At 43.9% G+C, this 25,675-nt stretch overlaps 1 protein-coding gene across 2 annotated transcripts in view; it reads right to left on the bottom strand.

Annotated features, from left to right (window-relative positions):
- JARID2 (jumonji and AT-rich interaction domain containing 2) overlaps nt 1-25,675 on the bottom strand; it is a 294,431-nt gene that overhangs the window by 42,951 nt on the left and 225,805 nt on the right. For both annotated transcript variants that reach the window (XM_004382977.2, XM_023737473.1), the window contains exon 5: nt 20,996-21,172. In XM_004382977.2, coding sequence (XP_004383034.1) covers nt 20,996-21,172 — 177 coding nt within the window. The remainder of the gene's footprint in view (nt 1-20,995; nt 21,173-25,675) is intronic.

Here is a 25,675-nt window from a genome sequence, read left to right as displayed (position 1 = left end):
CAAGTAACTGCACATTGTCAGAAACCATCAATCATACCCAAGCTGGCAGTCTCTGTGCTTGATTTCAAGACAGATTAAAAGCAACATCCGTAAGAAGTCATACTTCAGTGTGATTTAAAATCATGCCAAGGAACCTGGGTCTAGCCAATTCTTGACCATTCACCAATTTTCTAAAGCAGTGAACACAGCTCCTTTGTCGAAAGACGGCATGGGGCAGGTTCTGGGTTTTTAATCTCCTATATTCCACACTTGTGTTTTGTCACTGCCACTGAGACCCCCCGTCACGGTGCAGCCTGTTAAGGAAGCACCAGTTCTCTAGTCACTTCTTGTTCGGTTAAAAAAAAAAAAAATGTTTCCATTTGGCTGCCTTCACACACTCTTGTTTGCAGTACGATTCCCAGCCCTGTTGTTTGACACTGGGCAAGTTATTTAATCCTCAGTTTTCTCATCTGTAGACTGGGGATGACAGGTGCTTGCTTGCAGGGTCATGTTGGGAGTTAATGAAAAGGTATGTAGAAAGTCAAGCACAATGACTAGGATTCAGCCAGCACTCAACATTTGGGAGATAATATTACTGCACATTTGAAAGGGCAAATCTCAGGCGACTGACTACACAATCAGCCTGTGGCAAGATCTAAGGGCCCCTCTCTGCCTCCTATCCCTTCCTGTACATACAGTATGAAGAAGGACTTTAAACGGTTATATGGCTGACCTGAGCAAGACACAACACAGCCTCTTACTGCTACGGGTCATTAACTCCCACACTAATCATGACTGCCTTGCTCCTCACTCAACTGCCAGAACCTTCTATGGGAGTCACCAGAAAAGCCACTACTTGTCCCTCGTGCTTCCCCACTGCCTCCCAATATCCCTTTGATAGAGCTGCTAACCTACTGCCCAAGCAAAGAGAAATGCAATGCTGAGAACACATCCCGCATCTACTACTGACACGGTGAGTGATGGTGTGGGCAGATCAGCAGCTCTTGTGTCTGTGGACATTTGGGGGACCCAGAGACCCTTTAAGGGGACCTACTAGGTCAAAACTGTTTCTGTAATACCACTAAGACATTATCTGCCTTTTCACTGTGCTAACATCTGCAGTGACGGTGTGAACACAAAGGTGGGTTAACCATCCAAGCCAAAAACTCAAACCCGTCGCTGTGGAGTCGATTCCGACTTATAGGGACCCTACAGGACCGAGTTGAACTGCCCCACAGGGTTTCCAAGGAGCGCTTAGTGGATTCGAACTGCTGAACTTTTGGTTAGCCTTGGAGCTCTTAACCACCATACCACCAGGACATCAGAAGATGCAAATTAAAGCCACGAGATACCACTCCACCAGGACAGCTAGAATTTTAAAAGATAATAAAGAGTGTTGGCAAGAATGTGGGCAGAGTGGAACCCTCGTACATTGCTGGTGGTAACGTGAAAAACAGTCTGGTAGTTCCTCAAAATGTGGAACAGTTACTATGTGAATCAGTAACGCATTTCTAGGTATGTACCCGGGAGAAATAAAAACATATGTCCACATGAAAACTCGTACACAAATGTTCACAGCAGCATTATTCAAAACAGCCAAAAAATAGAAGCAACTCCAAATGCTCATCACCGAATGGATAAATAAAATGTAGCGTGTCTCTATATAATGGACATAATCCACATACTATTCCGTACAATGGAATATTAATCCACTCTAAAAAGGAATGAAATCCTAACACACGCCACAACTTGGATGCACCTTGAAAATGCACTGACAGGAGACAGACACAAAAGAGCAGATGCTGTACGATTCTATTTATATGAAACGTCCAGAACAGGCAAATGCATAGAGATAAAAAGTGGAACTGTGACTGCCTGGGGCTGGGGAGGTTTGAAGAAAATGAGGAGTGACTGCTAATGGGTATGAGGTTTCTCGGTGAGGCGATGAGAATGTTCTATAGTTGACTGCACCATTGGACGCACAACTCTGAATATAGCACTAAAATCATTTAGTTACACACTACAAATGGGTCAACTGTACGGTATGTGTCAGTTAAAAAAAAAAAAAAAGTAAGTACAACTGCTGATGCCTTAGCACAAATCAAGGCAGTGACATACCAAATTATACTTGCAGCCACTGTGTTCCTCACCACCAGGCACCAACTGTTTACCAAAATGGAAAAGAAGCCAGTTTCGTTTACAAACGGCCTTGATGAAGCAGCACGAACTGCTAACAGTATTAAGTCCTGGCCCTTGAGTACACATCCTCTGTGTGATGAAACGCCAAGTCCGCATGAAGCACATCTTTCGCATACCAAGTACGAGGACCGCGTCCAGGGAAAAAGCATGGGATGATTGTTTATGTTGCAAGTTAGCCGTCTTTCACGGAATGCCATTTTTATTTGGAAGAAGCACCGGTCAGCTGTAGTTACTGAGACTTGGTGATTTGGCAGCCATTTTTCTCAAAAACGAGTAAAGTGAACCTGTCTCTTAAAGACAAATAATAGTTTTTGTTGCCAGTGATAGAATTTGTACTTTCTCAAGTAAAATTAGAAATTCTGGACAATGTGTATCTGCCACCATGAGTGCGACAGCCTGTTAGTATGTGAAGACTTTGCTGATGAGCTCGGTGGAGATGTGATTCTCTGACACTGTGTAATGCAAGGTGCTGACAACCGAAGATCCATGTAACTCAGTGCACCAGGATTTCCAAATAACCAGCGCAGGAAGCTACAAAATAGTGCCTAGGTAAAAGGCCCCTCTCACGTGCAAAACAGATCAAAGGCTCTCCGTGTCACAGAGCATGAAAACTTCATTCCCATGGCAACTAACCTTTAAGAAAATTCCACCTGTTGAGTCAGAGAATAAAATACATCCAGTGATTACGTGCCCGAGGCCCACTTGCATCATATACTTCATCACTTTCAACCAAACCCACGTATCGCCAGAGACTGACTGCAGAGTCTAGGTAATGTCTATTAATCCACACATGACAGAGATTTGCAAAAACACAGAACTATGTCAACTCTTCTCACAAATCATTTTTGGATTTGGGAAAATAGCGTTTTTTTTTTTTTTTATAAAAATGCTATAACTTGTAACAGGTTTATGTGCTATTTTTAAGTGAATAAATATTAAGGGCAGAAAGGGGTTGTGAGACAAAGTCGGAGAACCACGGGGTCCGATCCTGGTTTCAAGAGACTTTGATGGACCCTTGGGGCTTTTTCTATCACATCATCTCCAGCTCAGCTTCCAAAGACACTCAGGCTCTGGATGACGCTACCTAAACCTGAATCCAACAGTCACTGACTGACGGTCTGACCTTGGGCTGGTTATACTTCCCCATGTGTAAAATGGATACGATAACAGTATCTACGTCATAGGGTTGCTGCCAGGATTCAGGGAGGAAACATCAACCTAGAAAGGGGTGCAGTGGGGGCACTGGACACGTTAGGGTGTTAGGGTCACCACCCTACCTTCGAGGGAGCCAGTGGCCAGCCATGTAAGCGTAGCCCCAACACAAATAGCGTGTTCAGGGTTCTCTCCACTCCCTTCCACAGGAACCTCAGAGAGAAGGCCGAGGGTGCTAGACTGGAGACTTGAGGGAATTTGTTACGAATGGCACCGTGCCTGAGATAATCTTTAAACCTTAAACCAAATATATCCTCTGAAGTTTTCTTAAAAACAAACGACGGTTTAGCTTAACTAGTAAAGACTGTCCTGAGCATTATGCTCTTTTAAGAACTATCTATATGGGATCAAAGTGACAACAGCAACTCAGAAGACAGACAAGAAACTCAGGGAGCAGTGAGTTTATGCTGACGGGGGAGGAACAATTTGGAAAAGGAGGGTGAGGCTGGTTACACACCTCAAAGAATGGAATCAGTGTCACTGAATTTACACGTAGAAACTACGGAATTGGTGTACGTTCTGCTGTGTACATTCTCAACAACAAAAGAACGGCACTGCAGTTAAAGAGTAATCTCTTTCCGATCTGAAACACACACGAAAAACACCACACAGCTCCTTCATCATCTACCTGCAACAGAATGCACACCTCTTTGGTTCTACTGCAAGGCCTTGGAGGGCTTTCCACCACACCAAACCTACTCCTCGGGGAAAATGCTCCGGAAAGCAAAGCCCTGCAAATCAAAGGCGAAGCTATGAGGTACTGGGACAACAGGAACAGAGACCCAGAAGGGAGAGGGAGGCACGGCCACTGCCCCAAACCCACCGCGGCTCTGAGAACCTCAGCAACATCCACTGAGGAATATGCTGATAACTGAAGGGGAAAAGTTTTCAAATGCACAAAACTAACGGAATCAAATTAACCTTGATTTGCAAACAAAGCGACCGTTTTCAAGCGAATGCACTGTCTGTCACCACCCTGTATTTCACAGCAACACTATACCAAAACGGCAAACATAGCCAAAAAGTCAAATCCTTGTTAAATGGGAAGGGGGGGAGGACAGGGCATAGACGACAGAGCCACAAACGAGGTGTATTTTGTACTCAACAGCTCATTAATTTTAAGTGTCGTGGGAACCTGCCAGCTTTACCGCTCCAAGTCATTATCTTTTGTCTTAATTTGTAAGATTCTTGAGAAAACGAGAGTAGGGAAAGGAAGAAAATATTCACTCTCACAGTGAAAGACTAGACCCCGTGAACATATGGAGACAGAAAGTTAGATGTATAGGAGTTCTCCTCACACCGTCCCCAATTAAAATAATTGGGCTGCTTTCTTGGGGGTGGGGGGGGGAAGGGGGCGGGTATTCCTTCATCATTTTGAACCATATTAGGAAATTGTATTGTACTCAGATACAAACAGTTTTACTTTAATGAACAGAGACAAATGCATTGATTTGTATACACAGACTCTAAAAGTTAAATGGCCTGTGGAGAAGTGTTTTCACACCACGGCAAGCAAAGTCTTTAAATCCAAAGGCTAGCCATTGGATTTAAGGTCACTTCCTTCCTGAAAAGGGAAGATTTGGTCCCAATGAGGGATGAAAAAGAAATGGGCCAGAGAAGTTACTTTAGCAACATCGTCAACAGCAATCCTGCAATCACTGGAAAGGTGGGAAGAGACATTTTTCAAGGAGGAACTCACCAGAAGGCTCTAGAAAGCCAGAACTAAACATCGTTCCCCATAAGCTCCGTTCACACATGGACTGTAGATCCCAACAAGCTTGCCGGGTGACATCCATAATGCTATCTATGAAAGGCTCATCTCAATGTCTTTAAAACTTCAGTGCATACATGGGCTGTTGGAGGGATGTGGGCCCCTTGGTTTTGCCTTCTAGCTTCCCAGCTCATTTGCAGAGAGACTATAAATATAAAGAGCCACCTCAATCCTTGAACCTACAAACCAGCTGTCTCCCCTTATATGCCCTCTAGGAATCGCTGAGGGGTTTTAAATAAAGTATATAAAATGCTTTGTGATCTTCAGAGAAAGGAGTTACGAAAACAGAAAAAGACCAATCTGTTAAAAGCTCCTGCAACCATGTGGAAAGAAAAGACCCACATTTGGAAAATCACTCCTTTTAAACCTAGCTGACAAGGCCAGCACATCACCTTCTGTCTGTCTGTCTGCCTGCCCTTCCCATCACCAGATGCCTCTGTCTTGCAATTACCCATGCTAATAAAGGCACCTCGTCCAAATGCCAGGAGGCCCTCCTGGTGTTATGTATTGGGCCAGCAGGAAACAGGAGTGCTTGCTTGGCGTCTCACGAAGTTATATGATATCCCATGATTACTGGGTATCTGACCTGTGCTAATAGGGTTCTCAGGCCTTAACCTCCTTGAAAGAAAAACATGAACGAGAGCCATTAGAGGGCAGGCCTGGACGTCTGCTTGCATAGTAACTAACGCCGGGAAGGCGAGAATGAACACAAGACCCTGGCGACTCTCCTGGACAAACCCCCAAATGACATCTAGTAAGACCTGCTTCTTACTTTATCACCATCCTCCAAACAAATGGAAGAGACACAAAAAGAATCATGGTAGATCAAGAAGAAATGTGCTGTGGAAAGGACAAGAGGAGCGCTCCAAGCTTTTGATCTCCAGCCAGATATTCAACTGTCAGCTTCACGTCACCGCTAGGTGTCCCGGCTTGGGGAAGACACAGACTCCATCAACTGGCTGGCATGAAATCCGTGTTACTGTACAAAAGCAACACTTGCTCCCTGGAGCCAGTTCAACTCTGAGTCACTGCTGTCTGAAAACAATGGAATGTCTGCCAACCTGTCCCAACAGTTCAAAAGGATTGTAATGCTGCACTTCTGAGTGCCATAACCCGGTACGCTATGGGCAAAAACAAGCTCTACTAACTTAGCTACTGCAACTCGGGTGAAGCTAGGAAAAGTCACAAGGACAGAGGTGAGGTCAGCAGGAGCCCCACTAATAACTATCCTCACACTGGAGGCCCACAGCAAGCCAAAATACAAGAGACGAAACCCACGAGGGGCCTCCGCTCACCCCGGCTCCACTATGGTAAGCCAGATGACTGGTTTACATAGCCTTTGTAAGAGCCATCGGAAATGTCACACGATGAAATCTTCATCAGTTTGGTTATAAGTATAATAAGAAAAATAATCCATAAACAGAATCTTAAAAGTAAATTAAATTTTGTTGCTTTTCTACATAAATTTCTCTATATATTTTCTATGTAAAATAACAGCCTGGGATATATTTGCTACTTAAACTTGTTTCTGACACGTTTCTAATAGCTTCTGTTTAAAAGGGCACATGGCCTTTAAGAGAATCTAAAGGTCAGAGCAACAGAAGACGGTAAACCAGGAGGAGTGGCTTTGGGTGTTGAAACATGGTTGCTGGTGGTGACTGGCCCACGGCTGGGCACGCAGCAGCTGGGTCTCTCCCATCCACACTCCCCGTGTGCCGGGGGGGCCACCAGAGGAGCCGGTGGACCACATTCTTCTGGGGCAGGGGCCTTGGGGACCCCAGGAATCTCACTTGGTTTCCCACGCTCCAGAAACAAAAACAAGAACCAAGACAGAGAACACAACTCTGGGTTATAGTCGCAAGGGGACAAGTGTTAACTCTTTGAGAACAAATTAATAAAAGTGTTTTCCAGCTTGGGGTTTCATAAAACCCTATATCCAAGAGGACAGAGTGTAAAAAGCCAACCACATCTGAAGTAAACGAGGAGATTCCAGCCAACCTTCACGTGGGAACAAGGATTCAGTAACTGCTCACAACACATCTGCAGAGGAACACCGGGGAAATGGGAATGCCTGAAGATTTAAACTGCAAGCACCCTACTCACAAAATTACATGACTTACAGAAGAATTAGTAATTTTTCTATTAAAAATATTGGAAGAGAAAAACTAAATACTGAAATATATACAGTGCAATAAAGATTGAGTTCAAGCCTCCCACCCCCTGGCCAAAAAAAAAAAAATATTGCAGGCCCACTATGCCATCAGTCACACAGACCCTGATACACCCTCTTGTTGGAAAACAGACTACTTTCAAAAATTCTATAAGCACATTTTACAGTCTCTGGGAATATCACAACTTCCTGAGTGACTAAAGATGTCAAGATAGACCAGATGAATTTAGCTGAAAATCTGAAATCTTGAGTGGTTTGGTGAACGGCAGCGATTCCATTTACAGTGTGTATGCATAAACATCACCCAGAGTCTACTATGTACAAAACAATTTACTAAAAATTCTGGCAATCTAATGCCTGACAGTTAATTCTTTAGAACTACAGCAGCACCACAGGCCTTCACAAGGAGGAGACACAGGGCAGGGGGTCAGAAACAGAAATGGTAGCTGCCCTTCACTTACAGGATCCATGCGCCGGGCGCTGGGCTAAGGCCATCTATCACTTCATTTAGTCCTAACAGCTTTATCGATATATGAGGTCCCTGAGTGGCAAAAATGATTTGCACTCGGCTACTAAACCGAAGCGCTGGCAGTTCAGATCTACACAGCGGCATCACGGAAGGAAGGCCTGGTGATCTGCTTCCAAAAAAAAAAATCAACCAACGAAAACGCTACAGAGCAGTTCTACTGTGAAGTGCACGGGGCCACCATGAGTCACAATCGACTTGATGGCAACGGGTTTGGTTTTTTTAATTGATATCTAATTCCCATACCATGTAATTTACTCATTTAAAGTGTACCATTTAATACTTCTAGTACATTCACAGATAGGTACAACCACCAGCCAAGTCAGGTTAGAACACTTGCCTCACCTCAAACATAAACCGTTTTCATCAGCAATCACTCCCCATTTCCCAGGCAACGCTAACAGCTTTCTGAGCCAGGCATCATCAGCATTTTACGAAGGGGGAAACTGAGGGTAAAAGAAACTAAATCACCAGCCAAACTGCACAGGGTCAGGACATGTGTGAGCCAGGAGCGTCTCTTCGGCCATCAGGCACATCTCCTAGTGGCTGTCACTGAAATGTGCATGTGTGTCTCATGTAGAAGAGAAGGGCCCCATGAGACTCCCGAGAAATGGCCATTCCCAAACTAAAATGAGCGGGGCTCTGGCCAGCTATACTAAGTGGGTGTCTATCCTAAGGTTCTCCCGAGGACACAGGGAACAGCTGCTTTAGGAAAGTGAGAAGGACTGGAGACAGGATGGATGACTATACTGATACACGGGACACACCTCACTCTGCTAAGGTCAACATGTCTCAGCGCTGTCAACAGCTGACTCTTCGCTAGCCCTCATTATATGCCAGGCATCTGACACACAGAACCTTCTGGGATTCTCTTCAATTACAAGGTTGTTGGAGGCTTCCAGACCATTTTAATCACGGGCTGTGTTAATGGTAACAGCCATTCCTTATCCAGTGCTTTCTACCAACCAGAAACTAGCTCGCTCTTACCAATTGATTTAATTCTCACAAAAAGGCACACCTATTATCTCTTCTTCTGGAAACTCTGGTGGTGTAGTGGTGAAGAGCTACGGCTGCTAGCCAAAAGGTCCGGCAGTTCAAATCCACCAGGCGCTCCTTGGAAACCCTGTGGGTCAGTTCTACTCTGCACTACAGGGTCACTATGAGTTGGAATCGACTCCACAGGAACAGGTTTTTGTTTGTTTGTTTGTTTATTATCTCTTCTTACAGGGCAGCAGTGGTTTAGTGGTACAATTCTCCACTTCCAAGCGGGAGACCAAGTTCAGCTCCTGGTCAGTGCACCGTATATGCAGTGGAGGCTTGCGTGATGCTATGATACTGAACAGACTTTAGGGGAGCTTCCAGACTAAGACGAACCAGAAAGAAAGGCCTGGTGATCTAATTCCAAAAATCAGCCAGTAAAAACCCTATGGGTCACAACAGTCCAATGCACAACTGATCATGGAGATGGTGCAGGACTGGGCAGTGTTTCGTTCCACCGTGCGTGGGGATCACTCAACTCAGTGGCAGCTAAGAACAACCTCAGACAACTTAAACACAGAAGACTGTCCAAGGTCACAGTCGCGAGCTGGAAGAAAGCAGCCAGAATCTGCGCTCTCAAGCATTAAGCCCAGTAGCCTCCAGCCAGCAACACTGGCCTGAATCACAAAGTGGTGGCTGGTCAGGAACATGTTGTGTAATCTGACTCTGCCGGTACTACTGTTCTCAGGAAAAACAGAGCTGCCAGAGATTATAAAAAGAGGATATCCTATGAAAATGTCAATTACAAACAAACAAAAAAACAGCATTTGTCAGCTAGAGAGCACGGCCACACTGAGCGTGGCTATGGTGAGCCCCCGGCCCTGGCTGCACTCAGCACCCCCACCACCCTAGACAAAAACAGGGCTGAACACACCTCGAAGGCAACCACAGAGCAGAAAGGTGGTAAATGACTGCTTTTTGGCCCTTCCACAATTTGCCCCCGCTGTGAATTCAAAAGCAATTAAATCATTCCAGCTGGGCGTCCAATGACATGTTGTTTAAAACGTCTTCTGAGAAATGTCCCTCTTCCGAAAGAGATGGGCGCAAAAGGAAACAATCCCTTCCTCTATTTCTTGCATTTTTCATCAGGGTGAAAACATCTGAAGAATATTCAGTATGTGGCTGATTCAAGCTATCAACTTTCACAAAGTTCTCCTCTGCAAAGCATAACAACGGAGTCACCACAATTCAACACTGAGGAAAAACTAAAGCCAAACTCATTCGAAACTAATTTTATTAACTCCTCTAGTCTACCTCAATTACCCCACTGGGAAAAATATAACCAATTATGAGAACGTTGAAAACAACAAAAAAAGGCCATTTCAAATATCAACTTGTAATATAAATATCCACAAAGCAGAGTTTTGATTGTGTTGTTTTGTTTCCAAATAATGATTACCTAAGGGCTGTATATTGTTGGGATCATTTGAGGTTCTGTATATGAAGAGGATTCTGGAAACTGTGAAGAGCTATCAAAACAGAAGTTGCTGGAGGGAATTGCTGTAATCCTGGCGTGTAACCCAACGTTGGGCGCACCTGGGATGCTGGCCGTGTCATTTCAGAGTATGTGTTTTAATAAGCAAACTCATTTCCATTAGGATGTTCAGTGGGTTATACAGGAGAACAGGAGTTTGCTGAACTAAACGTCTGCCTGGGACACCAGGCTGTAGCAGGCGTCTACTGGGCCAGCGCTCCTACCCCGAGGAGGACAAATGTGGTCACATATGGGCCCAGTGAAATGCAGATTTCTGTTTCCAAGGCTGAGGTTCTCTAAGGCTGTATATTCTCTCCTGCATCTTCCTCCCAGGAGACCAGCTGTGCCAGCCCTGCCTGCACACCCTGTAAGCCCTGGGGGACCTTGGTCTGTCTGGAACTCCTGTTGCTTCACCCAGGTTCAAGTTTGGGATAAAGCAGGGCACCATCCACCAGTTTGTGTCCTACGTTCTTCAAACAAACTACGTCTAACTAAAGCTCTTCTGCTGGACATCAGCCTCATCAGGGCTTTTGGGCAAAGCCAGCCAGGTAACAGGCTATTAGTTGTCCACGCTTTGTTTTCTGTGCATTTGTTCCCAATGTTTTAGTGGAGGGTGATCCTTCGGGGGGAGACACCGATGTGGCTGGATTTCCTGGCACATCTCAATGTCTCCATCCTATGAAATAAGGAACAGCACCACTCTGACAAGAGAAATACAGTGTCATGAAGAAGTCGCAAAAAACCAGCTTGCTCTCCCGTTTCTCTTGTGAAAAAGCCCACGATTCTGAGGACCTGCTTGATGGCAAAATTATTATCCCCTTATTCGGGTTCTTCCTGGTAGAAAACCAATTTTAACGCTTGCATTTCTGAAACCAAAGGCTACAGAGATAGCCCGTTTCTCTATTTTACTTGGTAGAAAATGAAGGAATAAAACTGAGGGACCGGGGTGGGGTGGTCTCATCTCACTCACACACTTCCTTCCCACACATTCAGAGAACTTTCTTTAATCTAAACCACGGTCCCTCTTTGCTTATGTTCACCAAGAGACATGGAACATGGGGAGGGGCTGACAGGGAGCATCTGAAGTAGGGCAGACCACCTCGGGCTTCCTGACAACACAGGTGTTAACACCGCAGGGGACGCTGACCGTCACCCCTTCTGGGGAGCAGCCAGTGAGAGGCCCTACCCTGGCTCTGTACCGTCTAACACCTCCCAGTGTTCACTAGGAGGTAATCAGGCATCAGCGCCCAGCGAGTCTAACCTAGCTTGGACCTCTGCAGGTGCTCTCAGCAAAGAAGGTAGCAATTTTCTGAGCATGAAGAAGGCCTCCTCTGGAGCCCAGACAGATGAAAGGAAACCGGGAGAACACCTGAGGGCTCTCCCCCTCCGGCCACACCAGGTGTGATGGTCTGGGCCTGGGTGTAGGCCTGGGGTCCCAGGCACAGAAGCATCTACCACCAAGCGCCTGTATCCAGTTTAAAGATAAAAGTACTGGCCCAACACCATGCCACCACACTACACATGCACCAGACCGCGACCTGGAATTTCCTATTTCAAGTGAACTCTCTACAGAAATATCTGGTTCATTTTGTTAGACATCACATTGAAACAAAGACTGTCTTTTAAAACTGATGAGTAACCATCATGAAACCTCATTACGAGGAATTTGGAGGAATTGTGCTCTACCTCTGCAGTCTCTGAATGGTGCAGTTAAAATGCTCGCTGCTAACCGAAAGGTCGGAGGTTCAAGTCCACCCAGAGGTGCCTTGGGAGAAAGGCCTGGAAATCTACTTCCCAAAAATCAGCCACTGAAAACCCTATGGAGCACAGTTCTGTTCTGACACACATGGGGTCGCGATCAGTCAGAATCAACTAGATGGCAACTGGTTAACTGGTGCTCTACCTCCCAAAAAAAAAGCCCTCAGCTAAAGATTAGCAGGAAAGACAACTTTTAGCTACAATCGGAATTGCTGCCAACATCTGATTTGTATTTATTAAAACAAACTTTGCGGTGATCCCAGCCTGAACACTTGGAGGATTCTTGTGCAAACCACTGGAATCCTGGGATTTACTGGTGACATTCTGCAACTCACACTCTGATCGCAGGATACAATAAACTAACTGTCCTGTGGGGTGTAACAGCGTGAGAAAACAAAGCACCGACAGAAAGTGAAAGCGTTCAGAAAAGGGCGAGCTATCAATGTTTCTACTCGGAACCAGGCAGCAAGGATTCGGGAAAAGAAGAGTGGGTTATAGGAACAGAACTTTAGTCAGGGATAAGCACCCAGATGCTCTTGGGAAATTCATTTCCCTTGAACACACAGCAATGGACACTGTCCATTTTAAGAGATCTGAGGTCCATGAGACACCCTCAGGAACTACTACTTTATGCTGAGAAATGAACGAATGGATGCTAACCCACTCTAACCCGCTCGTTTCGCTGAACCAAAAGTTAAACACCTTACCTAGGAACACATGGCTAATTAGCAGACGCAACCAAAAAACCAAACCCAGTGCTGTCGAGTCGATTCTGACTCATAGGACTCTACAGGACCGAGGAGAACTGCCACCTGCCTCGTAGGGTTTTCAAGGAGCAGCGGCTGGTGGATTCCAACTGTCAATCTTGCGGCCGAGCTCCTAACCACTGTGACCCCAGGGCTACATTTAGCCTGTAGTCGCTGAAACAGGGCATGAAATAATGACCCTGGTGACAAAGACCTTTGTAGGAACAAACAAATATGTATGTTGGACAACTTGGTATTATAGTGTTATCTCCGTCATCCAGAGATGGCTGGCGAAAGAGCAATTCTAGATATGAGAACATTCCACGGCAAAATCTTTAATCTTGAAAGAAGGCTACATTTAAGTTCTACCACTTCTGGGTGAGAGCTTCTAATGCCAATAATTCTTTTCTGTACTGTTGAAAATATTAACAGCCTCTTCCATCCCCTTATCTTTACATTCAACTAGTGCCTGCTGCCTGGGCGCGCTGAGCTCTGTACTCACCACCGAGGACTGCTAGTACTCGTTTCAACAACTGTTGACCTTGGTTTCCCTTCTTTAAATAAAAGCAGAATGCAAACAGAGTGAAAGGCAGCACAGCCAACAAAGTAACTTAAGCTCAGTGCTTTTCTGGAATACTGACAAAATCCGTGGCTGAAACTGGCCTTCTACAAAACTGACACCTCTGTCTCTTGGTGTCAACTGGAACCGAAGAGGCGTTCCAAATGGCCGGTACATTTCTGACCTGGCTCCAGCCCACTCGCCTCCACTGGCTTCCTTTGGGGTGTTATTATTTGGCTTCCAAAGACATTGACACCATGCGGCAATAGCATGACTGGAGATGGAAGCCAATGTTCCAGCAGTGGCTTGTGGGGTCAGCTTCTTGACACTGTGTACCAGATAATAAGGAAGCGGGAAGTCCACATTCACACTGAGGACTCTACCCATCACCAACAGCAAGTGGTCAAGCTTTCATCCCTACAGCAGACTGGTGGAGGGGCCGGAGTACTGCAACAGGCATTGTAAGAGCCTGACTCTTGGCTGAACTCTGCCATTTATGGTGACGGGGACAAGACCTGGGATAAAACCTCCATTTCCTCAACTGGAAAGCAGGAACATGACCTGCCCTGACCACTGCACAATGACTACTGTACAATAATAGAATCCAAAGAGAATGTAGGCGAATATACCCTGAAAAGGACAGTATTCCTAATATCATTCGTTCATGGAGAACAGCCCTCAATCAAACTCTCAAAAGGAAGGAGATCTGTGAGAGACCACTTAGTAATCAGAAAACCATCCCACAATGAGCAGGTGTACACACATGGTTAACAGCGTGCCTACACAAACATTTCACCTCATCCCTGCCCTACACACCAGGAACTGAAAAGCATTAAGCCACTGGCTCCAGGGCAGACAGCTAGCAACTGAAAGCCAACTAGGTCAGAGCCTGAAGCCCTTGCTTTTGAATCGTGTTATTTTCTCAGCTCCCTCAACTCTAGTCTTATTAGCAATGCAAAGGGCTGAAGTTCACCTAACAAATTTGGCATTTGCCAAAATGACTCAAGATCAGGAAGCTTCAACTAACTCACTCAAGGCCTCATCCCATACAGTACAGCCCACAGGGTCCTGGACTGACTACAGACCTGTATTTTCAAGTGCACCCTTATTTCCATTGACACCAAGCCATCCTCAGTGTGTTAAAATCTCTGATTTTGATTTTTACACTTCATGTCAAGGACACCTCCTTGCTTAAATGAAACTTGGGATCCTGCAAAGGCTAGCACAGAAGCCTCGGTAAGAGTCCTCCTGCCTCTAAACTACGACCACTCGAATCTAGCCTGAAAAATGCTACCCTAGTTCATCGTTCCACAATATAAACATGATTCATATACAGCTTTGCCAAAGAGTCCCGCTGGAGTAACTAACCCCTTTCCTTCAAGAAGGGAGGGGCAAAGACAGGGGTAGAGAGAAATAACATGTAACCGTCCCATTACATGATGATCCCCTCACACTAAAAGGGGAACTGGGTCATATGTTCTCTTCACGTGCACTGAACAGAAGACTTGTTTATCAGGTGCCCAAAAAAAGAAAAACCACACAAAACCCACAAATGTCTACAAAAACTGCACAACACCATTTTTAATAGAGCCCAAACGAACGCTGGACTATTGTAGCTACTTTGACTCAAGGAGCCCTTGCCGTCATAGACTTGTACACCTGAGCGTGAGGTGTACAGGACACAAGAATGGGATGTAGACAAGTGACAGGAACAGAGTGTTCGAGAAACACAAACGACATCGGGGGTGGTGCATATGATTGGGGCATTAAAACCTGTGTGATCAGAAGAAACATACGGACAGAGCTTGAATTTTTCTGGACATTTCTGACAGGGTTGTCAAGGAGTGTTCTATACCACTAGCTCCATGGGGTAGAGCCTATATGCCTCGTTCATCTGTGTTATCTGCCAAAGTGCTTAAGTTAACACAGGGTCTTACACGTTTCTCAAATGCACAGAAGATAAACTTATTTTATGCCTGACAGAAAAACCAGCTCCATAAAACTCCATAAATGGTTAACCATGGCCAATACAGTAAGGACCACCCTCAAAGACCCTATGATGATGTTTCAGCACTTTTTGTAGTGAAATAGGATTTCCACTGCTTCATCCCAACCACTCCACAAATGTAGCAATTTTAGGAACACGCAAACTTAAACTTTTCTGTAACAGTCTGGGCATAACCTTTGCTGAAATTTCACTAAGTAATTTCCCTGGAAAAATCATAATGGTGTTAGACTGGTGTCTGTGAGCATTTCCTTTGTTTTGAACTGCACTTTGTCACGGGTGACCATGAGTCAGAACAGACTGGACGGCAACAACTTTTTCTTTTTTTTCCCCCCAATTTAAGAAAAGCAGATGAACCAAGTTCTAGACAGAAATGCCGAGGGGTGGATGACTGATCTTGGAACGGGTCTGAAAAGGCTCTGCAGGAATTAGGCCGTGGCTCTGGACAGGAGTATGGGACAGCAGGAAACAAACACAGATCACATGGGCCCGCAATGACCCCTGCCCCAAGCTCAGGGGCGTGCAGACAGGCAGAAACTGCACAATCCACTCGCTCTCACCATGATGATTTCCAGGGCTCTGCTGGAGCTGAATCCAAAGGCAAACCAAAATACCCAAAAATGCAGCCAATCCCCTTCCAGCTCGAACACCAACACCAGCAAAAAGGCAGAGGTCTGGAGGCTGGGCTACTCACAGATGAACTCAGTCTAACTACAGCTGTGAGCCACAGCCCCACTGGACTCCAGGAGAATCTGAGTGGGCAGCCCTTCATCTGAACTGCCAGAAAGAAGAAAAGGGCTTCACTCCTCGGAGATAAATTCTACTACAGCACCCTTTCACACACAGTATCTGGAATACAATTAAAAATTAGAAGACATAAATGTGACCGACCATCAAGAAAACAAGATCATTAGAAGCAGACCCTCAGGTTACTCAGTTATTAGAATTAGCAGACAAGGACTTCAAAAGGGGTTTGCAACTTTGGTTTCAAAATGTCTCATTAAAGAAAGCACAGAAGTGTTCATAAGAACAGGAAGTCCACGGTTAGGGATGTCCGACTTGCATACAACCCGCAGTTACGAACCAACCCCTGCAAACCCTATTATATTAAAAATCCAAGGTACACGATGGTTCGAAAAAACACACATCAAAACGTTATTATTACCGTATTATTATGTTAAAGATGTTTTAGGGTATCTTAAGTGTTTAATGATTTTTATGCATAGAAAAGTACACTATATACCATATACTAAGACAAACATTTGACTGCGGTTAGATACGAACTGTACCTAACTTACCTACAAATCCGACTGCGGTGCAATTAATTACTTTTGTGTGTGGCCTTTCTAGCCATTGCCTTATAAGTCCCACACAGGTGATAGTGTGATAGGGTAATTGTGGCCTACCAAGGGGACTGGTCAGTTTTGCCTTAAAAGAGAGCCAATTCCAGAGCAGAGAGGAGGAGCCCACCGCCACTAAGGAAGGAGGGACCCGACAGCAAGAGATGGCGTGGTGGGCTTCCCGGCCTAAGGACAGAGAATGCTGAGTGCCTCTGGGCAGAGGCTGAGGGCCAGGGAGAGGTGTGCCTGCAAGCACAGCTGGGAAGAGGCTGTCCTGATGGAAGAACTGTATCCTGAGTGTTCCTGAGCCTGAACTGTAATTGCTACTTCTCTAATAAATCCCATAACCGTTAGTGTTGTCTGTGAGTGCTGTGTGGCCACTGCAATGAATTATGGAACCCAGCAGAGAAGTAGAGAGTGCTGTGGGAGGGACGGTTGGTGTCAGAATTAGTAAAGATGGCGGAGAGAGGAGGCTTGTCTGGCCTCTGCCTCATGGGAGTTAGCCTTGGGCTGCTGATCTTAGTTCTGCTTTCCTCTCATGAAGTTCGAGGAGGTCAGACACCGCCTCCATGCCATTTTTACACCAACAGACTCAGGAATGAAACTCGTTGGTAACCCGGGGACGGCCTGTGTGCACTTTGGTTTCCTCTCTACTACTCCTCCAGCGTAACCTATGTCTCCAGCGTGGAAGATGACAAGACAGCTGAGTCAGAGAGAAGGGAGGAGGAAGGGAAGGAGAAGGGCTGGAGCACAAACGCAGAAAAGGCAGTAAGAGGGGACATGTGGGAAAGCCTAACCTGAGACACTCGCCCTCCCCCAACTCCCACGGAGCCCTCCGACACTAGAGTCCGGGACACGCACTATCCTACACAGACCTCGACCAAAAGACAGAAAATGCATTAGTACAGAAAACAAATCCAAAAGAACCGCTGAAAATGTTTGGAACAGGAAACAAATCCCCAAAGCAAAAATTGAAAACCCTTTGTAACCCCAATATTGTTTTTATGCAAACATTAACTGTTGGAAATAGTAAAATCTCCTAACATCTTGAAAACCTAGAAGTTTCTCTGTGTGTACACATGTATGTGCAGATCTATAAACATACGGACAGACCAGGAAACACTTTTTCTTCATTGTAATGACAATGATCAATGCACAACCATTATCCTCTTTCCTAAGATGAAAAGAATGTGGCCAATTCCTTCAGCCTCACCCCACCCCCTTCACAGAACTGCTGCCAGATATCCACTCCCCTTCTCGTAATCACCCTGCAGCTCATGTAAAAAGAAAATTTAAAATAATAAGATCCATGCCCATGAAACATGATAAATTCTGACATTAGAAGTTGGATCTATGAGAAAATTGCCTGGTGAACCACAAGTCTCCACCAAGCCAGAAAAAGAACGGAGTTGGAGACACAACCACAAACCCAAGAAGTACACACGGGATTAATTTAGCCATTCAACATGACAGAGGAATTCACCTGCCTGGTTATAATAAGAGGATGAAAAAATATAGACATATTTTCAGGAATCATTCTGATCTTATACTAATGAAAACACATTTCTATCACTGGACACACAGTGACTAACAGATATAAAATTAAAGCTAATTTCACGTTTTGTCCATATTTATTTCCTCTTGATTCTCTATTAAACAAAAAACAAGACATCTCAGTGATAAAAAAAGAAAAAAAAAGATTCCCACAAGTCTCATTCTTTGACATTCTCTCCCAGAAAGCTCATTCTTTCTGACAGGTTCAACCAGAAACTCCATGATAAGCCCCCGGTCTATGGGCTTCTGTTTTCTTTACCATCACCTCAACAGATAACACTGTTCTTAACTTCTCCTCCCCCTTAACTCCCTTCCTCATTTCTATTCTACTACTTTCAAGTCTGCCTATCCAGTCAGCTGTGAAAACCTCATCATGTTTAACTTCAAAATGCTTCTTGCACACATCTATACCATATCCCTTTTCCCTTTCATTTCAGACTAAACTTGGCTACCCAGAGGAATCTTTCTGAACTTGATCTACTTCATCTAATTTCCACATTTAAAATCAGCGGAAGTTCTCTATTCACTACAAATTAATATTTGGATTCTTCTTCCTGCCCAGCAGGGCTCTGTTATTAACGCTATCCTTCCCTTTCAAATCACCCCAAAGTACGTCCTTCCACACTGACGGGACAACTTCTCTACCATCCCACCACCACACAGTATTACACATTCCATATTTCATGCCGTTCCTCCCTAGAAAGTTTAGCTCTACACCTGTACCTGTTCCAACTTAGACAGGCAGCCCTATTTCAGCTATCAAGGTTTGCTACCGACGACAGCTCCATGTAAAATCCTTTTTCCTGAAAACTTGAGCTAAAATTTAGTTACCATTTTGAATTAAACACTGGTAACGCTGGACCCATCTCCCCAACTAAACGGTTTAAGCGCTAATAAGGGGTCACGTCTTCTACTAAATTTATATGCCACCTAAACACAGACCTAAACAAGAGGTGGGTTAGATGAACCATCATTAAACTGACAAGGCAGAAATGGCCAATGACGAAAGCTAGACATAGACTTCCATCTCTTCTAAGCTCTGTTACGACAACTTGCCCCCAAACTTCTATTTTCAAGACTCCAGAAAGACAAGTGGTAGCTCAGTGCAAAGGCCTTGAGAGAAAATGAGAAATCTTCTTTGCCTCCCCATCAGTGATACACAGCATGGATTCTGTGTCATTTGTAAACTGGGACTCTACTTAATAAGGCCTCTGTGAGTCCTAAATGACATGAGGTGCAGCTCAACAAATAGCAGCCATAGTTGCTCCCAACACCCCATTCTCTTTGCTTCACTCTCCTTTTCTCTTGTCTTCCTTGCTTTGCCTACCCTATGCTACTCCAACATGTCCTCTCAGTACGGTCTCTAATCTCTCCATAGCTCACTTGCCTTTTTACATTTCTATTATATCCTATTTATACTGCCAAGAACCAATTTTTAGTCCTTGTTACCTTTGGGCCAGGTAACTGCCTACAGTTACAGCCTTCTAATTTGTTTCATTTTCTTCAAATCATATCTCTTTAGAAAATCCTTGTAATCACTGCCAGCCTAATCTTTCCAGAGCACAACTCCAATTAAGTCTCCCGCCTGTTGAAAACCACTGGGCACTTTCTGCAGCCAAGTTATTTAAAAGGAGCCTCCTCTAACTGATACTCAAACCTGTTATTCCTGTCTTTCTGGCCACTTCTCCTATGTCCTGTAATACTAGAGGGAAAATCAGTCTCCTTCATAAACTCTGTGCATCTTCTGGATTCCATATGATGAATAATAGGTCTTTCTCCACTATCTCTACCTGCTGAAATCTCAATGAAAAATTAATCTCCAAAGTTTCCTCACAAAATCTTCCTGATCACTATGGTGGGTTAATACTGTCCCTCCCAAAACTCATTTCTATGAAGAGCCTAAGATTGTGACCTTACATGGAAATAGGATCTTTGTAGATATAACTAAGGTAAAGATCAAGATAAAAATCATAGGAGATTACTGTGGCCCCTATATCCGATGAGAGTGTCATTGTAAGAGACAAAAGGACACATGGAAAGACAAGGAGACTGTGCGAAGTTATTGGGATGGGTGATAAATCCAAGGACAAGTGTCCTTAACAGAGACGCACAGAAAAAGAGAGAGAGAGAAGAGAAGGGGGCCCAGTGAAGATGGAAGCAGAGACTGAAGTGATGATGCTGCCACAAGCCAGCAAAGCAAAGAATTCCCCCCTAGAGCCTTTGGAGAGAGCATGGCCCTACAGACACCATGAATTCAGAATTCTGGCTGAAGTCAAAACCGAGACGGAAGGTTGTTTCAAGCCACCAGCTGAGTGGTAATGTGATATGCCAGCACCAGGGAACTAATACAAGTGTTCCCATTTAGATGGGATTTGTCTGCAGTTCTTAAGAACTTATCATAGGCACCAACGTAAGAATATTCACACTCCACTATCTATTCCTCTAGAATACCCTTGATTGTGCTGTGTTGTACTAATCTCTCTGCCCATAAAGTCTCTGGTTCTTAGAGAAGCATCCAGAACTAGCTTTGCCACCAATCAGCTATACAGCCTTCATCACTTCATGTCTTGTCAAAAGATGATCTCTTCCAGGTATCTCACCAAAAGCTTTGGATTTTATCCTATTAAAATAAATTTTAAAAAGCAAATTCAATAGTGAACTCACCGTGCCCATTGTGAACATGCTTGTGGGTTTTTCCTTTCCTGGGGGTTGACTGGCATGAAGATGAAGCATTGTTGGTGGCTGCTTTGATGTCTTCCGTCTCATCATCTTCCTCCTCAACGTCCTCCTCCTCCTGAGAGCTTCCAAAGTATACCATGCTGTTGGGCAGCGCAGGAGAACCTGGTGGGTGTAAGAAGATAGCTCAGAAACATAGGCCTTGATCTTCACCCCCACCCCCAGAAGCAGCACAATGGAGGCAATGACTAAGTCACGAAACTATGCTGAGCGCATAAAACAAACTGATTCATCTCCACCGCCATTGTTAATTCATTTTCCAAATATCCCCCAGGAAATAAAACGCCATCTGTGTCCTTTTAACAGATTTCAAGCAAAATTCCCCAGCAGGGGGATGATGCCATTGAACAAACGTAACAAATCAAAATGTTTAAAAAAATCACATTTGAATAGTTCTTGAAGAAAAGAAAAAAAGAATCAAGGACTGAAGTGAGCAAGTAAAATTTATTTTAAAAAAGAAAACTACCAACATTGTTGAGAACTATTTTGTTATGTATTTAACTTAATAGGAGCCCTGGTGGTGCGTTGGTTAAAACACCCAGCTGCTAACCAAAAGGTTAGCAGTTCAAATTCACTAACTGCTCCACAGGAGAAACATGTGGGCAGTCACCTTCCATAAAGATTTACAGCCTCTGTCCTAACGGTCGCTATGTGTCTGAATCCACTCAATGGCAATGGGTTTGGGGGTTCTGTTTGTTAGAAATATAAAATTTAAGCAGATGAACTTATAAATGAAATAAAACACAGAGACAACAAGTGGTAAAAACAGGGCATAATGTTTCCTTAAGTAAGGTCACTTTCTTATATTTATAGGAGGTGAATGAAAGGCACGATTCCCAAAAATCACAGAGTATATTTGGAACTTACTTCAACGTTCTGATTAGGTTAACAGCATATGTTGTTGTTGTCAGGTGTCTTTGAGTCGGTTCTGACTCAGACACCCTATGTACAACAGAACAAAACACTGCCTAGCCCTGCGCCATCCTCACAATCATCACTACGTTTGATCCCATTGTTGCAGCTACTATCTGTCAATCCATCTCCTCGAAGGTCTTCCTGTTTTTCGCTGATCCTCTACCCTACCCAAGCATGATGTCCTTCTCCAGGGGCTGGTCCCTTCTGATAACATGTCCAATGTAAGATGAAGTCTCACCATCATCGATTCTAAGGAGCATGCTGGCTGTACTTCTCTCAAGACAGACTTGTTTGTTCTACAGAAGTCCAAGGTATATTCAATATCTTTGCCAATGCCATAATTCAAAGTCATCAACTCTTCTTCAGACTTCCTTATTCATTTTCCAGCTTTCATATGCATATGAGGCAACTGAAAATATCACACAGCTTGGGTCAGATGCACCTTAGTCATCCAAAGTGATATCTTTCCTTTTTAACACCTTAAAGAGGTCTTTTTCTGCTTCCATGGGCATTGATCGTGGATCCAAGTAAAATGAAATCCTTGACAACTTTAATCTTTGCTCCGTTTATCATGATGTTGCTTACTGGTCCAGTAGTGAGGATTTTTGTTTTCGTTATGTTGAGGTGTAATCCAAACTGAAAGCTGTAGTGTCTTTGACCTTCATCAGTAAGTGCTTCAAGTTTTGTTCACTTTCAGAAAGCATTACGTCAATTCCTAGTGCCTTGATTTTTGCCAATGCCTTCAGTGAAGGTTAGAATTCTTTCAGTACCATCATTTTTAGATCATATGCTACATCCTGAAATGGCTGAATGTCAATCAATTTTTTTGGTACAGTGACTCTGTGTATTCTTTCTATCTTCTTTTGATGCTTCTTGCGTCCTTCAAACAGAATCCTTCAAAATTGCAACTCGAGACTTGAATTTTTTCTTCAGTTTTTTCAGCTTGATAAATGCTGAGTATGTTCTTCCTTTCTGGCTTTCTAACTCCAGGTCTTTACACATATCATTATAATACTTTATACTTTGTATTCTCGAACCACCCTTTGAAATCTTCTGTTCAGTTCTTTTACTTCATCAGTTCTTCCGTTCACTGTAGCTACTATACGTTCAAGAGCAACTTTCAGAGTCTCTTCTGACATCCATTTTGGTCTTTTCTTTTTTTCCTGTCTTTTTAATGACTGTAATGCATAAGATTGTGTGTCAACTTGGCTGGGCCATGATTCTCAGTGTTTTGGCAGTCGGATAACGTCCTGATCACTTCCCTGTTGAGATCTGATACATGATTACCTCCATGAAGAGATCTGCCGTGAGTAGCCAGTCGGTTGAAGGAGAGTTTCTTTGGGTGTGTGGCCTATATCACGCAGGCCGACGTTCAGGTAGGGCTCTGGTGCTTTTGCTCATTCTGGATCTTACAGCTGGCTCCTATTCGTCTGACCTCCAGTTCTTGGGATTTGAGCTAGCAGCAGCTTACCTTGCCATCTTGCCTACCAATTGTGGGATTCATCGATCTTCACAGCCTGTGAGCAACAGCCCTGGCTCCCCAGCCTGCCGAGCTGGGGTTTGCCAGGCCCTGTGGCTACGTGAATCAGGAGAAGCCTCTTTCCCGACCCATGGACTTGGGACTTTACAGCCTCTACAACTGCATGAGCTGTTTCGCTGTTTCTCTCTCTCTCTCTCTCTCTATATATATATATACATACATATTTATATATATATATATACATATATATACACATACACACACACGCTTTACTGGTTTTGCTTCTCTAGAGAACCCAGCCTAAAGACAATGACCTTTTGCCTTCTTCATGTATGATGTCCTTGATGTTATCCTACAACTGGTCTGGTCTTCGGTCATTAGTGTTCAATGTGTCAAATCTATTCTTGAGATGGTCTCGAAATTCAGTTGGAATATACTCGAGGTATATTTTGGCTCTCATGGACTTGTTTTAATTTTCTTCATCTTCACTTTGAACTTACATATGAGCAATTGATGGTCTGTTCCAAAATCTGCTCCCAGCCTTGTTCTGACTGATGATACTGAGCTTCTCCATCATCTCTTTCCACAGATGGAGTTGATTTGATTTCTGTGTTTTCCATCCAGTGAGGTTCACACGTACAGTCTCTGTTTATGTTGTTGAAGAAAACGTATTTGCAATGAATAAGTCGTTGGTCTTGCAAAATTCTATCATACAATCTCTGCATCATTTCCATCACCACGGCCATATTTTCGAACTACCAATCCTTCTTTGTTTCCAACTTTTGCATTCCGAACACCAGTTATTAACAATGTATCTGGATAGCATGTCTGATAAAATTTCAGACTGCAGAAGTTAGTAAAAATCTTCAATCTCTTCATTTTTGGGAATTAGTGGTTGGTGCACAAATTTGAATAACTGTCGCATTAACTGGTCATCCTAAGCACGTAGATATTATCCTATCACTGACAGCATTGTACTTCAGGACATATACTGAAATGTTCCTTTTTGATGATGAATGAATGGGATGCCGTTTCTCTTCAAATTTTCATCCCTGACATAGTAGACCCTATGACTGTCTGATTCAAAATGACCAATACCAGTCCATTTTAGCTCATTAATGCCTAGGATATTGGTCTTTATGTGTTCCATTTCATTTCTGACGACTTCCAATTCTCCTACATTCATACTTTGTACATACAAACCTCCAATTATTAATGGATGTTTGCAGCTGTTTCTTCTCATTTTGACTTGTGCCACAACAGCAAATGAAAGTCCCGAAGGCTTTACTCTATCCACGTCATTGAAGTTAACTCTACTTTGAGGAGGTAGCTCAGCTCTTCTCCAGTGGTTATCCTGAGAGTCTTCCAACCTGAGGGAGGGGCTCATCTTCCAGCATTATACCAGACAATGTTCCACTGCTATTCATAAAGTTTCCACTGGCCAATGTTTTTATAAGTAGATCGCCAGGTCCTTCTTTCTAGTGTCTAAGTCTGGAAGCTCCACTGAAACCTGTCCATCATAGGTGACCCCTTGTTGATATCTGAAATACCAGTGGCGTACCTTCAAGCATCACAGCAACGCGCAAGCCACCACAGCACGACAAACTGACAGACGCATGGTGGTAATAGCACATAAATTTATCAAAATAAATGCCCGTACAACACTAAAGAAAAAAGCTAGGTTTTATAGAAGAACCTATGTCCCTCACTCCTTTTACATCTTAAGATCGCCAATCTCCAAATGTTTTCACTTCTGAATTTAAGATAAACTAGTAACACCAGAATACAATCAGTATTATACAGAAGTGTAACAGTCCTTTTTTATGGACTAAAATGACAATTAAGAAGTTGCTCCAGTGAAGTCTTTGGTGTGTTGTTGGGGACCAAGGGTGCTAAAATTCAAAGATAATCTCGCAAATTAATCTCTTCGGATTGTTTTTCCCATTGTTAAGGATTGAACTGTGTTCCTCCAAAATACACGTTAAAATCTAAACCCCTATACCTATGGATATAATCCCATTTGAGAATAGGGTTTTGTTATATTAATGAGGTCTTATCAGTTTAGTGCCATATCCTAAACCTAATCACTTCTGAGTTATATGAAGAGAGCAGACAGACACAGAAGCAAACACATACGAGGGGTAAGGAGGAGGGGATGGGATACAGATGCCACAGTAAGATCACCAAGGAACCAAGAAACACTAGGCAACAGG

This window comes from Trichechus manatus, unplaced genomic scaffold (genome assembly GCF_000243295.1).
Source record: "Trichechus manatus latirostris isolate Lorelei unplaced genomic scaffold, TriManLat1.0 scaffold00103, whole genome shotgun sequence".
NCBI lineage: Eukaryota > Metazoa > Chordata > Mammalia > Sirenia > Trichechidae > Trichechus > Trichechus manatus.
The sequence above is the reverse complement of the archived record's forward strand: the minus strand, read 5'-3'. Positions and strand labels throughout refer to the sequence as shown.